The sequence below is a fragment of the Neoarius graeffei genome, chromosome 11, assembly GCF_027579695.1.
Source record: "Neoarius graeffei isolate fNeoGra1 chromosome 11, fNeoGra1.pri, whole genome shotgun sequence".
Lineage (NCBI taxonomy): Eukaryota > Metazoa > Chordata > Actinopteri > Siluriformes > Ariidae > Neoarius > Neoarius graeffei.
This window is the reverse complement of record NC_083579.1, coordinates 66,364,776-66,383,251: the sequence shown is the minus strand read 5'-3', so window position 1 is coordinate 66,383,251 and position 18,476 is coordinate 66,364,776. Positions and strand designations below refer to the sequence as shown.

General features: G+C 42.2%; 1 protein-coding gene across 2 annotated transcripts in view; it reads right to left on the bottom strand.

Moving 5' to 3' along the window:
• Window positions 1-17,635, bottom strand: part of cdin1 (CDAN1 interacting nuclease 1) — a 172,579-nt gene extending 154,944 nt beyond the window's left edge. The window contains exons 1-2 of one of the 2 annotated variants that reach the window (XM_060934604.1): window positions 17,560-17,635; window positions 16,662-16,778 (exon numbers count right to left, since the gene is read on the bottom strand). In XM_060934604.1, coding sequence (XP_060790587.1) covers window positions 16,662-16,762 — 101 coding nt within the window. In that variant the 5' untranslated portion in view covers window positions 16,763-16,778; window positions 17,560-17,635. Of the gene's footprint in view, window positions 1-16,661; window positions 16,779-17,559 lie in introns of those variants that run through there. The other variant, XM_060934605.1, reaches the window with a different exon arrangement.
• Window positions 17,636-18,476: the final 841 nt, after the last annotated feature.

The window sequence follows — 18,476 nt, the reverse complement described above, 5'->3', positions numbered from 1 at the left end:
CATGCATCACTTTCCTATCAAGCTACTTATGAGAAGAGGCCTGGAAGAAGGAAAAAAAAAATCGTTTTATGAATTACTTTTTACTTCGTTACAGACGTTTGACAAAAATAAATAAATATAAATAAATCTGCTCTGCTTTGTGAGACAGATTGAGAGTCCATAATAAGCAGCTTCTAAGATTTGATACACTACCATTCAAAAGTTTGGGGTCACTTTGAAATTTCCTCATTTTTGAAAGAAAAGCACTGTTCTTTTCAGTGAAGATCACTTTAAACTAATCAGAAATCCACTCTATACATTGCTAATGTGCTAAATGACTATTCTAGCTGCAAATGTCTGGTTTTTGGTGCAATAGGTGTATAGAGGCCCATTTCCAGCAACTCTCACTCCAGTGTTCTAATGGTACAATGTGTTTGCTCATTGCCTCAGAAGGCTAATGGATGATTAGAAAACCCTTGTACAATCATGTTAGCACAGCTGAAAACAGTTGAGCTCTTTAGAGAAGCTACAAAACTGACCTTCCTTTGAGCAGATTGAGTTTCTGGATGGAGCATCGCATTTGCGGGGTCGATTAAATGCTCAAAATGGCCAGAAAAATGTCTTGACTATATTTTCTATTCATTTTACAACTTATGGTGGTAAATAAAAGTGTGACTTTTCATGAAAAACACAAAAAATTGTCTGGGTGACCCCAAACTTTTGAACGGTAGTATATGCCAACCTGACAGGGGGCATAAACTTATCACCTTCAAGCGGAGAAGGACTCTGCTCTTTGCTGCTCTGCTCAGAGTCTTTTAAACCAGCGCTGTAGGCCATCAGTGATTCAACAGCAGCAATATCCACAAAGCTGCCCTTGCTTCAGTTATGATTAGTTAGGATGGCGTGTCTGTGGTTACGATCCGAAAAAATATGCTGCAGTTCCAACGGTGTGACTGTTCCGCTACTTCAAAATCATTAGCGTTATTCCAAAATGTTACGTAAAGTGTAAAATGAGGCCTCCGTTCGCCATCAGGCAAAGAAAGAAGCGCATTAGGCTGACCAACTGTCTACTCCCTCAAGGACGGCCACATCGTGTTTTTTTTTCCCCTCCCCTCCCCATTCTGCGCAATTTGGTTCATTCCTCTTCCGCAACTGATTCCAGTGTGCAAACTGATCCTCAGGCAAAAATCCCATGCAGTAGCTGTGCAACTGTACGACACTCGCGGCACATTCCCAGAGCGTTGTGTAAGGCGGTGGGACGTGCCACATTTCACCGAAAGCTACATTTGTCATTGCGTGGCACAGTGCTGATGATTTTAAAAAGCTTCTCTCTGCCAATACGTCCAGAACCTGGAGCATAAATCATCGCAAGGTGAAGACATGAACAAAATAATTCAAAAAGCCATCACGCTGTTTAGCTTTCGAAAAGGTGGCCGTTTTCAGGCTGCTTTCAACAGATGATTTTACAGTCTAGCGTGAAGAATAATGTGTCTTATAAGGAAACGTGTCTTCTGTTCTAACCAGAGCAAAATCAAGCACGCTCCAAGAGCGCTGCTCGAAACCAAGCGAAAGGTCTTTCTCATGTCCACTGTCTCTCTCTCTCTCTCTCGCCCTTGGCTTTCTTCCTCACGCCTAACCACATAAACAATCCCAGTTGTGTGATGAGGCCATGTGCATCCCTGACAGCACAGCGCTCCACTGGCCAGGCCAAAACCACAAGCCGAAGCTGCCAGTTCCACTTTTTGTTTGCACCGTGAGACAGAGACGTGTGGTCTTCCACAAGACAGAAATGCTTGGCCAGTAGCTCTGGGAGCCAGACAGCCTGCTAGCTAATGCAAGGACAAAGTTTTAACTGCACTGACCAAGCAACGAGCATTCGAATCAAATAACAACGCTGACACCTTACAGCAACCAACATAAAAATAAACAGCTTAAAAAAAAAAAAAAAAAAAAGTCTCATGAATTTTCAGTAACCGCGACAATACCGAGACTGGTTAACGTATAATTCCGTCCTATCGGATTAACAGGCATGTAATAGAGAGATAAACACCATAACTGCAATAAATAATCAATGAGTAGCTCCTTTGCTTCAAACCCCAGCTTGAGCATTACCATCGAAAACAAAGTGTCCGCCGCCAAGAAAATCAGCATATCAATGGCACATGCCACAACAACACTGGCCTCGGGTTTACTCCAAAGAGCACACTAGATAAACCCCGAATAACAGAGAAATTAACAAATGCTTGACATTTGCTCAACATCCATTATTCTGACACTTCTTCAGAATTTCAAAAGGCTGAGTGCATGCTTAATCAACATTCATATTCCCCAAGCGAGCCACTGGCACCATATTGCAGCCCGCCTCGGTGCTGATGAAAACGGCACATTAGGGCCCGTTTTGAAAACGTTCAGGGACTCTGAACGGATGCGTGTGGACGTATGGGTAGTCTGCGCGTGGAAAGGGGGAGAGCGTGTGCGCTTTCTCTCGCTTTTAAAGCGCATCCAAGATGGGAGCATCTGCACCCATCTATTCTCTCCCCACTCCAGCAGGCCAGCTCGCCGAACTCGACAGACATATGCAAAGGAGCTGAACGGCGTTCGAAAGAGGGGAGTGATCATTACACCCAAATTCATTCATAGCAGTGCGCAGAGGGCTAACGGAGGCGTCACACTCCTGGGACAAAGACCAGAGGGGAATGACACCGGTCCCACATGATCCCAGTCAGCCAGGCGAGCATCGTGAGAGCATTTCCAATTCTAATATGAAGTGCAGAGAGAGAGAGAGAATGGCCTGTGCCTGATGTCACATCCCTCCACTGGGCCATCACGCCATCATCACGCCCGCCCAACAACCCCCCCCAGTCTCATTGTAGTGGCAGGACAGGCCGGCCAAGCAGGAGGTGTGCAGGATTTGCATGGCTCTCCATTGTGAGCGGGGGAAAAAGTGACAGCACCGTGTCCAATTCTTTTCCCTTCAGAACGACTCGAGCCCGGCAGGAGAGGCCAGGCTGACAGATGACTCCCAACATCTGTGTTACGTGAGTGATACAGATGAGGGACTTTGCATCCCCCACTACAGCCAAACTCATAGTCAGGGCTCAGGCACCCGGTGCAAATCAGCTTTAAACGACCAAAAAAAAAAAAAAAAAAAAGAGGCTGGATTCAAATACGACTGCTTATTACAGTCGGTATTTACATTTAGAAATAAATATTTTATTTCACATCACGTGCATTCAAGATGTCGCGCTGACTACTCTTTTCGATACTGAAGCCCAAAATGTAATAAACTGTCTACGTTTAAATTCAGTCGCAGGTGTAGAAGAATATTTCACAAAGCGAACAAAGTCAGATAAACACAATCGTAATTCTAAGTATGGAGTTACCAGCGCATAGTTCTCGAAAAAGTACCATTTCGTAAGTAGAACTGGCTGTTATTTAGGGTCAGTCCCTAAATTACATCTCTTCGAAGCCTAGCAGGTCTGCCAAACTCCACAGTTCCCCCTAAAACGCTTCCTGGAAAAGGTTCAACAGTCCGTATTTACTCAAAAGGCGAATGTGCGACGTGCTCGTATTTACAACGAATGCATGTCCACTGCTTTGGGTGCTGTAATGACACGATATCCGCAGCGTGCGTGTGACATCGGAATAATACGGGAGACTGATTTTAAGGGGATGGGATATTCTTTCATTAAGTCCATGTGGCCGTGCGTTCAGCATGGCTAGCGGGTTGAGCAGTGTGACAAGGCTGGAAGATTGGAGGGATTCTCTGCTATGATTCTGTGAGCATGGCATTCCCAGCAGGGACAGGCTGCACGAGGAGCGATGAAGGACAGAACTCGCTGTTCCCTAAACCGCCCCAAAAAAAAAAAAAAAACCCAGGCAAGCTGCCTGTCTCGACTCCAGCACTGACTAAGGCCCTGGGCTTTGAGGCACAGCGGAGGGGGGAAATCACAGCCTCTCACTGCCGTGCCTCAGCGCATGCTAAGAGATGATGGATGGCCTAGTCGATATGTTATGTCTTAAGAGCCTGATTTCCTGCCAGTCCAATCACTAACCCTCCAGAGCCCGGCTCAGCTGATTGGACAAGCAGAATAATTTTGCAGGCTGTGAAAAACACTACCGCCGTGCCTGTCTGTCACGTTCTTAGATAATGTTCGTGTTTTTAAAATTGCGAAGCCTCCCTGCCTTTTTTTTTTTTTTTGCAATCTGAAAATAAACACAAAAATGAATCAAAGCCTCCTAACGCAAGAATTTATTGGCACGCACGATCATCCGAGTGCAGTCAAAATAAAAAGAAGAAAACGGCAAATATGAGCCAGATTGGAGTTTTAGTACAACTGCCTAAAAACAAAAACACACACAGATTTATTGGGGGAAAAATACATGAAAATTAGGTCATACATCAGGCCAGCCTGTAAGGACAATGGGATATAAAAAAAAAAACCCAGTGGCTGGGGGATCGGCCTAGCACATATCATATTCTATAAAACGCTGACGCCAATAACAAAGGCATGTTCACTGTAGGCCGTGTATCCCTTGGGGACCCAGTGCCTTATTCTAGCAGTGATTACAGCACTATGAAACTAGGAAGCTCCCAATTCATGCGAGTCTCTAAGTGACCTCTAAAGGAACGGGGCTGCCTCGGAGGCCTTGGGGGATTACATGTGTTACATTCAATAAAGAGCAGTCCCTCATTGTCAAGGAGACACACAAACAAAGCCATTAACCCCGGCTTATACGATACGTCCACAACAGAATATACGGCCGAGCAATAAGGACAAAATATGAACAAGAATATACAGTGGCTTTTAAATGAGACTGGACGAACATTGTGACGTCGCAAGGCAAAAAAATAAATAAATAAATTTACATGTCACACTGACGACGACAACAACAAAACAGGAGTCATCAGGAGATGATGACATATCCCCCCCCAGCTCCCATTCCAAATTTTCCTAAGTTGCCATGGAAATACGAAAAAATACATAAATAAATAAATTCACAGAAATCCCAAAATGTCAAAAGGTACAACTCCTATAGTCACTTAACATAACGGTGGGGTTTCGTGAAAAAAAAGTTCCTAATAGTTTTTGAGTTATGCTCCAGAAACTAAGGCTACATCCACACGACAACGGCAACGAGATTTTATTTTAAAAAATAAAAAATATCGCGTCCACATGGGCAACGGATCAGTAAAATATCAGGTACATATGGCAACGCAACACTTGCTGAAAACGATGCAATACACATGCCACACCTCTAGGGGCGCTGTAAGACGGTCCCATCGGAGACACCAGAACAATAGAAGAAGTAGGACGCATGCGCATAAACCCCTTCTTCTACCCGGTGTGAAGCACTCACAGAAACAAGCACACAACAACAAGATGGCGGCTGCGACTACGCGAGGAAACCGTGCCTTCTGTGTGTACAAATTAGTTTTATTAGTGTGCATAGTTTTATATAACTTAATTTTCTTATTGTGTGTGAACATTTTGAAAAGCAGTCTTATCCAATGAAAAAAAAGAAATTCAAGAAATGGTTCAGTTACTTGTTTATTTAAAAGAAAAGCTGTATACAAAAGTGAATGCAATGCAGTGGTTCATACAAAACAGCGAGAGTGCTGCTTGTTCTAGTCATGTGGTTGTGACGTCATCGTAAACAAATCCGTTCTACTCATCCAGACGACTTCGCAACGGCGCCGTTGCCAGATTTTTTCACTCTGGAACCCGTTCTCAAAAAATATCGTTGTGGGGCACCCAAAACACCGATGCCGTGTGGACGCCAGGCCGAAACGATAAAAATTATCATCAGATTCACCTGAATCCGTTATCGTGTGGACAGGGCCTAAAATGTTTACAGACAGAGCGATAGCTATATATATCCCCCCCCACCCGCATTATACGCCAGAGGGATAAAAATTAGACTAGTAATGGCGTATCCAACGATACAGACCAAATCATCATCAAGAAACACTTAGCTGATGTTCTGCACCACCAAATGGATTTTTCATTTTAGTCAAGAGAATCGATTTGCCAAAACAAGTTTGCGTTTATTTTTTTCCTCCATGAAAAACAGCCGAATGATTTATTCTTCATATTCGGACTGCACTGCTAACAATCACGAACGTTATCTTCAATTCAACCCCATAGACACAACCAAGAGCTTAAACTGCCTACTGACGACGTCAACCAATCAGAAACACTGTGTGACATTACTATCCAGAAAAAGTACCGGGGTCGATTCGGTAGAAAAGATTTTCAACACAGCACGTACTGTACGTCTCCTCACACGGGCCCCAACGCAGCGCCCGTGTTAGTCCCTTGAAGGCAGGAAATATTTGATCATCTCAGCGCTAGCATGACTTCTTGAGCCATTCAGACAAAATCCGAGCGTTCGTGTTCTGCTCAAATGGCTACAAACATGTATATTTAATATTATCCTTCAGGTTTCAAGTCGTTCGGTTTTTATTACTTAAAGTTTTAAGCTTCATTTAATTGCTTTCAGTGTATTTTCATGTATCTGAAAGCTCAATATTGATTACTGTTGTCTGTAGAAACTGTAGTACTAAAAACTGCATCATTCAATTCTCTGTATGTAAAAACAGGCCACTAATACAAAGCCGGGAGTCTCATTTAGAGAAAATAATTGCTTAATCAATTACAAACAGCAATTACATTCAGATTCTTTTTTTTTTTAATAAGCATACGAAGTCTATTTAACTCGTTACCGATAATACAGTGATGCCAAAAGCAGATCATATACATCCAGTTGTTTTGTCCATAAAACATTAGTGGCTAAACGAAGGCAATCTGCAACCTAGCCACCGTCTGTTTTTCTAAACTGTAGTTGTCTAGACGAGAATTTAAGAGCAAAACGCTCCCCCGTACCCAAAATCACTAAGTGAATGGCAGCTAAACTCTCACTGGACTGTGCAGCACATTCATCAAAATGACATCCTGCAACAACTTCAGTGATTATCCTAAATGCTCTGGGTTTGGATTTGAGGTGAAAGCTCTTACCTTCCTGCCACTTTTAAATATACTTAGCTGGAAAATAAGCATCACCAACCACTAAATTATACTCAATTAAGCCTTAAATCCTTCAAACGGTCCTGCTCATTTCTTAAAGCTTAAATGTACAACTGGTAAGTAAAGGATAAAGCATGATAGCGTGTGCTGTTCTAGGAAAATAATCAACGATGGGGTGACGGTGATGGGGATGCGGTCTGACACGAACAGCACGTCCCAGTTTCATTCGGCTTACGCCAATTTTCCAACGTTAATTATTTATTAAAGACAGACAGGGTGTACGGTTTTCCAGTTCGTAATTACGGAGGGGAAAAAAAAAAAGACATAAAAATTACTGTGAACTTTACTCAAACGTTTATTCATCTTCAATAATTTCTTTATTCTGGTGAGGGCCGTGGTGTGTCCGAGAAGCACCCAGGACTGGACACCAGTTCATCGGAGAGCATCGTGCACATACGTTGGTATTTAGGGGCAATTTAGGCTACATCCACACAACAACGGCAACGAGATTTTTTTTTTTTAGCGGGTAAAAAAAAATATCGCGTCCACATGGGCAACGGATCAGTAAAATATCAGGTACATATGGCAACGCGACGCAACGCTTGCTGAAAACGATGCAATACACATGCCACACCTCTACGTGCGCTGTAAGACGGTCCCATCGGAGACACCAGAACAATAGAAGACGTAGGACGCATGCGCATAAACCCCTTCTTCTACCCGGCGTGAATGAGTGAGTGCTGCTTGTTCTAGTCATGTGGTTGTGACGTCATCGTAAACAAATCCGTTCTAGACGACCAGACGACTTCGCAACGGCACCGTTGCCAGATTTTTCCACTCTGGAAACCGTTCTCAAAAAATATCGTTTTGGGGCACCCAAAACGCCGGTGCCGTGTGGACGCCAGGCCGAAACGATAAACAATTTTATCGGATTCACCTGAATCTGTTGCCGTGTGGACAGGGCCTTAAGGCCTCTGCATGCTCTTGCAACAAGGCTTTCGCAGATAGCTTTTCGCAGACAGTTGTAATTTATCGTTGAGCGGGGAGTAATAGGCATACGCGATGTTATTCACCACCACAACGCAAGGGGGCGCGAAGTCGCTAGGAGTAGTTGGTGGGTGTGGTTAGTGGAGTGTTTATCCTCCGGTTACTTATAATGACTAGAACTGGAGTCGTATAGATGTACGTACTTCCTCGATCAACCGCTCTTCGTGCTGCTCCATCTTTGCTCGTGTTTTTAAAAATGCCGGTCGTGAAAACAAAACAAACCGGGAAAGTAGGGAAGCGGAAGTGCGTGTACAGCGGATGTAGAGTGGACCAAATCAGAGCCCTCGTCTGCGACGCTGTCTGCGGTGGTCACAATTTTTGGGAGGTGCGCGCAGAGCGTCTGCGAAGGTGGGGGGGCTACACAGACGCTGTCTGCGACGCCATCTGCGAGGACTGCGTTGTCAGCATAAATTGGCCTTTAGAGTCACTAATCTGACTATAATAACCTTCTGGCATGTTTTCGGGAGAGGAGATGAAACCAGAGAATCCGGAGGAAACCCATAGGGACATGAGGAAAACATACACAGAAACTGAACACACACACACACACTAACCCGGAGTCAGGATCTATGCTCATCTTTGCATTTCATCACATTAACTTCTTAAAGCAGCGTTTTGTTTCAATAACTTTTGTAATATAGTTCGTTTCTTACGTTTAGCTATTTCTCTTCCGGTCTGACAAAAAAAGTGCATAAAAACAGCATCGATTGATGAATATTATTACTGGCTTTATTTGAATATTGGAGAAGTAGTAGTAGTAGTAGTAGTAGTAGAACTTCCACATCAGATCCGTTTAAGCAAATAAAACAGCAAGTCGTTGTGGTTTACAGTGAGACATCGACACACGTTCATCACACGAGACCGATTTTTCCATCGTTCATCTCCGACGATGGACGTTATTTGCATCTCAAAGGCGTATCTGTGTGTAAAAGTCCACAGCATCAAACGAACACACAAAAACAAGTGAGACACTATACAGATACACCAAAGGGTGTATGAGCTAATGGACATGGTTGTCATCAAACGAAAGAATGTTTTACCTTCACCAAACAGCTGGTCAGTGTCATCTTGGTGCAGAACGACTTTTTCCAAAGCTACAGGAAGTCTGAGCATGTTGCAGACACAGCCCATCAAGAACATTTACAAAAACCTATCTCCGGTTTAAACAAACCTACAAAAACCTGGCTCTTCGAGTGGCACAAAAACACCCTTATGAAATGTTTCATGGACCGTGATTTAAAAGACATAATTTGAAAGACAGTCGAATTTCTGTACACACACGCACGGCGTTAGAATCAGGACCATTAGCGACAAAGAGGATGAAAATGTATGACATCACAACCTCGTTGCACTATTAACCTCAGTCAAGAAGCAGCTCAGACTTAAACACCACTATTGGCTCATGAAAGACAAAAAGGAAAAATATATATATGTTTTATACTGTGAATTAACGCACGTTCACTATCTTGACCAATACGGTCTTACGACGCAGCTGATGTTGCATTAAAAAAGACAGAAAGGTTAACGTTGGGGTCGGGTTAGAATTCACACTTCCCTTGTTTTCTGAATTCATACAAGTCCATAGCTGCCAACATTCCAAAATTGTAAATAGTAATACAAGGTTGGGTACTGAGTCTTGGTGGGGGGTCAGAGAGGGAAGCCCCCCCGCCGCCAAAGCTTTCTAGCAAAACTACCCTGAAAAATCACACTAAAACAAAATAGTTTGACAAAATTTATTCTACAAACTAAACTATTATCTTACATTAATTTGCAAAGTTCTTTTCAGCAATGTATGAAAATAGTCAGTGAATCAGGCAAAAACTTCAAACAATGCAGTTGGCACATATAACTTTTGACAAAGTACACAGAGAAATAGACTAGAGCTTATTCAGTCAACAGTTGATGTTATTGCACCACATAAATGCCTCACCGACATGGAGCACAAAACGCGTAGTGATCGCCCTTAAGGCCAATTTATGCTGACAACCCAGTCCTCGCAGATGGCGTCGCAGATGGCATCTGCGAAGCCCCCCCACCTTCGCAGACGCTCTGCGTGCACCTCCCAAAAACTGTGACCACTGCAGACAGCCTCGCAGACAAGAGGGCTCTGATTGGTCCACTCTACATCCGCTGTACACGCACTTCCGCTTCCCTACTTTCCCGGTTTGGTTTGTTTTCACTACCGCCATTTTTAAAAACACGAGCGAAGATGGAGCAGCACGAAGAGCGGTTGATCGAGGAAGTGAGGAAGTACGTACATCTATACGACTCCAGTTCTAGTCATTATAAGTAACCGGAGGATAAACACTCCACTAACCACACCCACCAACTACTCCTAGCGATTTCGCGACTTCGCGCCCCCTTGCGTTGTGGCGGTGAATAACATCGCGCACGCCTATTACTCCCCGCTCAACGATAAATTACAACTGTCTGCGAAAAGCTATCTGCGAAAGCCTTGTCGCAAGAGCATGCAGAGGCCTTTACTTGACTTAGAAATGAAGGGAAACTCCTCTCGGTACGAGTCCTTGAAGCGCTGGCCCTACCCCTTAGCCATGCTTTCTTTAGAGATTAGTACTACGCTACATCTTCATAACAAAAGCTAGAAACGCCATGCTTTGTTCAGAAACTTCGTGAACAAAGGCCAGACGATAGCGTGCCATGGATGATCTAATAGAGATCTTGCATGTGACGTCACAGCCGATCCAGAATGTGACAGACGCCATCGTGTCGGTCAAACGCCATATTCCGCCTTCTACTTCTGCTTTTACTTCTACCTTTTCTTCTGGAAAACCCTACTATATACAATTCTACTACAACGGCTGCGGCTACAAGCTCTCCCTACCTGTGCACGGTTTTTATGTTTTTTGTGTGTATTTTTGCATGTTGTTCGTCTGTAGCGGACTTCAATATCCACTATAACCGTATGGACTTACTGGACATTGGTTTCCAGCAGAAAATGACGGTTTGTAGTGATTTCCATCGCATGCACAACATTCCGGACGAGAAAAAAAAAAAAAAAACATTCCGGATGAGACCAGATAGCGAGACCAGCGGGGTCTCCGTGGATTGTTATCGGAAGCAAAGCGAAGGAGGCGGCGCTGGGAGCCGAAGCAAAAGCGAGGCTGTAGAGCCGGCCTGTTGACCAAGCTCAGAAAACAGCTACTCAAACCTCCACTGCCAAGCCTCTACCTCTCCAACGCCAGATCCATGTAAACAACACGGACGATTTGGAATTACCTTATTCTATAATCAGCTGGTCAGTGCTATACTCAATACTTAAGTGACTTACCCATCCAATGAGGATTTTCTTGTTTACAAGATGCCACATCTGAGTCGCTGACAAATCCTGAATTTCTGTAAAGATAACTGTGCAGAGATTTATAAGCACGCAGTGCTTCACCACTGAACAGCGAGGGAAAGTTGATGAGGTAATCATACACGTCCGGGTATTCCGCTGGCAGTTCAAAATCCGGTCGTGAAAACTCCGTCCGGAAAGCCATAAGGGTCACTAATCTGTAGATCGTTTATTTTAGACATATATCTAGTTACCTGTTCATTAGAAAAATGAGCCGTGTAGTCCGTCGGTTGAAATTGATCCATTCTGTACACGAGTGCAGCAGTATTCAGCGGTGTTTTTGACCGACACGATGGCGGTTGTGTACTTTCCGGTCACGTGACTGCAAGATCTCTATAGCATCATTGATTGGCTGAGAGAACAAGCAATAGCCAATGAAATTTGGCGTAGTATCTGCCGTTTGGAACGAAGCGGTGTTTTATCAAATACGAATCCCACTGGTGATAGACTTTGAAAATGACCCATGAAAATTGGCAAAATCGTATTTTATTGTAGTAAATTCGTATTTTCGTAATCAAAACGACAAATCGTAATAAATACGATTTATTCGTAGTAGTTGGCAGCTATGCAAGTCACTCGTGAGATGAGGTTGATTTGTGCAGGCTGACGCTCTACACAGCCGCACTGATGGTGAAATTAGCAGGATAATGAAAAATAATATAAAATTTCCGGTTTCCATCAAATCGTGCGCTTGAGCGGTCCGGAATCCTACGATCCGGACGCCGGTTACGGACCTTTGGCGACTCGCTCGTTCACGACAACAAACAACATAGTAGCAATTTTTTGTCAGCATTTATTTTTGCATTTCTCAGTATAATATTTCTTATAGTATAATATTTCAGTATAGTATTTCTTAATTTTACAGCATGGATAGCGATAACGACAGTGTTCACAGCGAAAGCGAGTTTTACTACCCTGAGGAAGAAGAAATAAAAGAAAACATTTCAGGAGAAAGCCGAAAACGAGCTTGTAGCAGGTTGGTTCTAAATATGGTTTCCCTTTCGGGCGCTCTCATTTTCTGTTAGAATTTGGTAAAGAAAAAAATAAATATATTATTTACCAGCTTAAGGCTGGTCCATATCGTGAAATACCGTGACTGAGGCCTTGAAAATACTGACCGAGGCCTGCCTCTTTCAAGACCTCAGTCACGGTATTTCATGATACGGACCTCCCAGCTGGTAAACATATATATTTATTTTTTTCGCGGTGCGGTTTCCATAAAATCCTGCGCTCTGATTGGCTGGCGAGCGGGTCCGTATCCTACGATATGGACCCCAGTTACGGACCTCTGGTGACTTGCTCGCTCACAACAACAAAAATAGTAGCATTTTTTTTGTCAACATTTATTTTTTTTATAAGATTTATTTATAAGATTATCAAAAATCTTATAAATTTTTGCCAGCATTTCTCAGCATAATAGCATTAATTTTACAGCATGGATAGCGATAACGACAGTGTTCAGAGCGAAAGCGAGTTTTACTACCCTGAGGAAGAAGAAATAAAAGAAAACATTTCAGGAGAAAGCTAAAAACCTCTAACTTGCTAACGCTGAGCAAAAACATGGCTGAATCCTGAATGACTCAATTTTGTATAAATAGGGGACTACATAGGCAGCAAAATGTAGTTTTTTCCCTGCCATGGAAGTGCACTTGTATACCGAGGAGGAAGCCATTTGCATTACAGCCGTGAATGAGGATTCAAAATGGCGGCTCGGCTCGGTTTTCCCTTTCGGGCGCTCTCGTTTTCTGTTAGAATTTGGTAAAGAAAAAAATAAATATATTATTTACCAGCTTAAGGTCGGTCCATATGGTGAAATACCATGACCTCGGCCTTGAATACTGACCTCGGCCCAGAGGGCCTCGCTCAGTACTTTCAAGACCTCAGTCACGGTATTTCATGATACGGACCTCCCAGCTGGTAAACATATATATTCATTTTTTTCGCGGTGCGGTTTCCATAAAATCCTGCGCTCTGATTGGCTGGCGAGCGGGTCCGTATCCTACGATATGGACCCCAGTTACGGACCTCTGGTGACTTGCTCGCTCACAACAACAAAAATAGTAGCATTTTTTTTGTCAACATTTATTTTTTTTATAAGATTTATTTATAAGATTATCAAAAATCTTATAAATTTTTGCCAGCATTTCTCAGCATAATAGCATTAATTTTACAGCATGGATAGCGATAACGACAGTGTTCAGAGCGAAAGCGAGTTTTACTACCCTGAGGAAGAAGAAATAAAAGAAAACATTTCAGGAGAAAGCTAAAAACCTCTAACTTGCTAACGCCGAGCAAAAACATGGCTGAATCCTGAATGACTCAATTTTGTATAAATAGGGGACTACATAGGCAGCAAAATGTAGTTTTTTCCCTGCCATGGAAGTGCACTTGTATACCGAGGAGGAAGCCATTTGCATTACAGCCGTGAATGAGGATTCAAAATGGCGGCTCGGCTCGGTTTTCCCTTTCGGGCGCTCTCGTTTTCTGTTAGAATTTGGTAAAGAAAAAAATAAATATATTATTTACCAGCTTAAGGTCGGTCCATATGGTGAAATACCATGACCTCGGCCTTGAATACTGACCTCGGCCCAGAGGGCCTCGCTCAGTACTTTCAAGACCTCGGTCACGGTATTTCACCATACGGACCTCCCAGCTGGTAAATAACATATATAAAAAGAAATTGTTAATAGCCTTAAGGGTGACATAAAAGCAGAGCAGGTAACATTAACACCTCAAAGCTCCACAGTCTCTGGGTCACTCCTTAGCTGTGGTGATGTTACAGTGCTTTTGTGTATACACTGGATTTACAAATCTGGTTCACGAACCTTTCAATCTGCGCTTCCGGTAACGATTTTGTAAATTTGATTCGGAAACGTTTAGTGTGCATGCCGCATTAAATTAACGCTTGAAATGCAATACTGATAATCCATATAATCGTACTAAAATACGTACATAAATACATTGTGATATTTTGAAAGACTTCGTCACTGTGATCTCACGAGCGATAATTAACCCTAACCCTAGATCTCATTATCCGTAGTTTCTCTTCCCCCCCCCAATCTGTCCCTCTGAGTTACATGTTGATCCTGGGATTGAGATGCTGGCCTCTTCTGCCCCTCGGACCTGCTTGATCCATCCTGGTGCCCTGTGTCTGGTCGGAGTTTTATCGCACCGCTCCTGTGAAGGACGGCCCCATGAGGACAATTGAGGGTTTTACCTGTTAAAACTTAATATTATAGTCAGGCTGTCTGTTGTTGCCCAAATGAGGATGGGTTCCCTTTTGAGTCTGGTTCCTCTCGAGGTTTCTTCCTCATGTCGTCTGAGGGAGTTTTTCCTTGCCACCGTCGCCACAGGCTTGCTCATTGGGGATAGATTAGGGATAAAATTAGCTCATGTTTTAAGTCGTTCAAATTCTGTAAAGCTGCTTTGCGACAATGTTTATTGTTAAAAGCGCTATACAAATTAACTTGATTTGATTTGATTTTGGCGTATACACAAAAACGGTGCTACAGTGGAGTTTTGCATGTTCTTCCCATGTCTGTATGGGTTCTCTGGTTTCCTCCTTCTTCCCAAAAGCATACCAGTTGGTGGACTGGCTGCACTAAATTGCCCCCAAGTATGAAGCAGTGTGTGAACGGGTGTGTACACAGGGCCCTGTCTTACTCCCAAGATAGGCTCCGGATCCACCCCGACCCTGATAAACCAGTTACTGAAAATGAACGGTCATGTAGTTATAAGTGCAAGTAGAACGCAAGGCGAGTTATACTTGTGGCCCGCATTGGTTCACAAATTTTCTCAACGATCTGGAGATAAGCATAGATAGTAAGCCTGTATTGTTTAAACATGCAGACGATACCAGTATGGAAAGGTAGAGACAATTCCGAGGCCTTAGTGAATCAGTTTAAGGAGTGGTCTAGTTATAATAGCATGTCTAGTAACCCGACTAAGTGTAAGGAATTGATTTTTCAGAAGAGAGGTTGTACGGAGGAATTCCCAACAGTATCAGATATACCGCTGACCAGTGAGCTTTCCATCTTGGGTGTAACGTTTCAAGATAATAGTAGATTTGATATTCATATTCATGAAAAGCTTGTTAAGGCCAACAAATGCCTTTTTATTTTAAGATTAATATGTAAGGAAGGAGATAATCAGTTAGAGATTGATCACCTTTTCACTAGTATCGTCCTTCCCAAGATCACTTATCTTCTTCTTCTGGTTGCTCCTGATTAGGGGTCACCACAGCAGATCTTTCGTCTCTACTGCTCCCTGTCTTCCGCATCCTTCTCTACCACTTTCATGTCCTCTCTCACCACATCCATGTATCTCCTCTTTGGCCTTCCTCATTTTCGTGTGCCTGGCAGCTCCATCCTCAACATCCTCCTTCCAACATGCTCCGCATCTCTTCTCAGGACGTGCCCGTACCATCTCCGTCTCATCTCTCTTAGCTTAATTCCCAAGCTCTTCACATGTGCTGTCCCTCTGATGTGCTCGTTCCTTATCCTGTCCAACCTCCCATCGCAAACCTTAACATCCTCAACTCCGCCACCTCCGACTTTGCCTCCCGTCTCTTCGTTAAGGGTACGGTCTCCAATCCGTACATCACAGCTGGTCTCACTACTGTCTTCTACATCTTACCTTTCACTTTTGCTGGGACTTTCCTATCACAAATGACTCCCGAAATCCTTCTCCAACTGCTCCACCCTGCCTGCGCTCTCTTTCTCAACTCACTATCGCAGCCCCCGTTTTCCTGCACAGTTGACCCCCAGGTACTTTAATTCACCTTCCCAATATCACTTACGGTATGGCCTTCCTATTTATGGCGCGTCCGATGCTGAATTAACAACTGTAGAACGTTTCTTGGACAGATGCTATAAACGTAAATATACATCAAGAGCTTTTAACGTGCAGGAATTATTAGAAAAGCAGGACAAGACAATGTTTAAGAAAGTAATGTATAAGTCAACACCCTCTAAGCGAATTGAAGCCAAAGAAAAACAGAAAGTACAACTGTAGAAAGAACTTCAGCTGCTGCCCAAAAGTTAACACTGATCATTTTAAGAAGTCTTATATAAATCGTGTAATTTTTAGATAAGATCTTGCACTATAAGATTCATTTTCTTTCAAATGTTTTATTATTTGATATAGAGTACACTGTATTCTTTTTTATCGTAGTTATATATTAGATATTTTGTAACATAAGATATGTACATTTTATCTTGTGATGAAATAATAAAAGATAAAGATACACTTACTTGGGGAATCGGTCCTTCAGCATCTTCATACACTGCCTTGTAGGACGTAGGTGTTCGGTGAACTTTGCAATTATTCTGTATTCTGCTCTGCAGAGCTTCATCGTACTTATCTGTCCACTTTTAGAGGGAAAGAGAGAGAGGAAGAGAAGGTTCAAGACTTGTATTGGATTGCAAGTATATTATTACAGCAATAAGTAGCACATATATTGATACTGCTATCCCTGGGGTATATTTATATAGTGCTGTATTACTGTAGAAGCCCAAGTCATGCATTAACAGTGAGAACAGTAAATGCATGCATGCAGTCTGACAGTCAATGAATTTATAGCAGATTGTCAAAGCAAGCTATCTAAAGAGGATGCTGAATATAATCCACTTTATATTGCACAAGCACGCGCATGCGCATACACGTTTATACTGCAAAGAGAGAGACACCACCTTTCAGATTTACTGTTCAGGGCTGAGAGAGAAAACCAAGCACAACTTTCATATTATACACATTATTAACAGAATTATATTACAACTGAGAAGAATAAACATCGATTATCGGTTAGTTTCAACTGTATGTGCAACATTTCATTTGGTAAATCAATACACAAGACATTAGCACATACCCAAAAAAAAACAACAAACCACAGCGGCTGAATTCCAAATACCTCTCTGTTCCCTGTATACATGCACTACTTAGGGTATATAAACAGTCAGCTTCGGACACTATCTAGCACACTACATAGCAAATAAGAAGTCATTTGAGACACAACCTCCCCCCAAACCGCTAACTCACTCTTCCTTCTCGGTAAGACCACAAGAGAGCAAAATTCACTCGCTTAAACCTCCATACACATTCAATAACAGCATTTTAAACACATATATCAGCGGCTTCGATATATTTTCTTACCCAAATTTACAATTTAAAGCAAATAAATCTTCGCTGCTGAAGAAATATTGAAAGACTTCCTGGATTGCTCCCGCGAAAGAGTTGAAAGGTGGGCGTCACAAAAAAATCGCGCTTCTGATTGGCTCGGCGTGCGGGGATTGAGTAAAGTCGAAGCTGATTCGTCAGAAACAGTACTCGGTTGTAAAATGGGCGGAGTTCTGAGAATCCTTCCTCGAGAGGTAATAGCAGGTAAAGTTTGCAGATAGTATTTTTTAATAATTAATTAATTAATTAATAAAAAATTAATTAATTATACTTTTTGTGTCTCTGTGAGAAAGGAAATTAACTCAGAATATATGCAAATTATAAGATTTAAATACTGTAACTAGCAAAATATTTGCACCTTATTGTGTGGACAGAATGATTAAACCTGGACTAATATCAGACCCAGGAATATAATATAATATAATATAATATAATATAATATAATATAATATAATTTTCTGATGATGACACAGTCCTTTTATAAAATGACCATAATGAAATAATGCAATGCACTGTGCAATATTTGCCTGTCTATTGGCATCATTTCAGAGTTTAGGCTCAATAATAGAAATCAATGCTAATGTGTAAAAATGCTTTGTATAGGTGATGTGACTTAGTGATTTCATTACAGCTGGCAAATCAGTAAACAATATGGTGTTTTGTGAGCAAGAAAAAATATATACTGTTTAAATCGCTGGTTTGTTTGGGGTTTTTTTATTCACAGTGTTGTGAAACAAATGTTTAATTCAGAATATTGTAAAATGACAGCTTTAGAAGCTGACAGTAATTAAGCATGGAGGACTACATAGAGTTGTTTTCATTTTAAAGTTAAGGTAAGGTGTTGTCATGCATCTTTTTTTTGTAGTAGTAGTAATACTTTTTTTATATTTGCA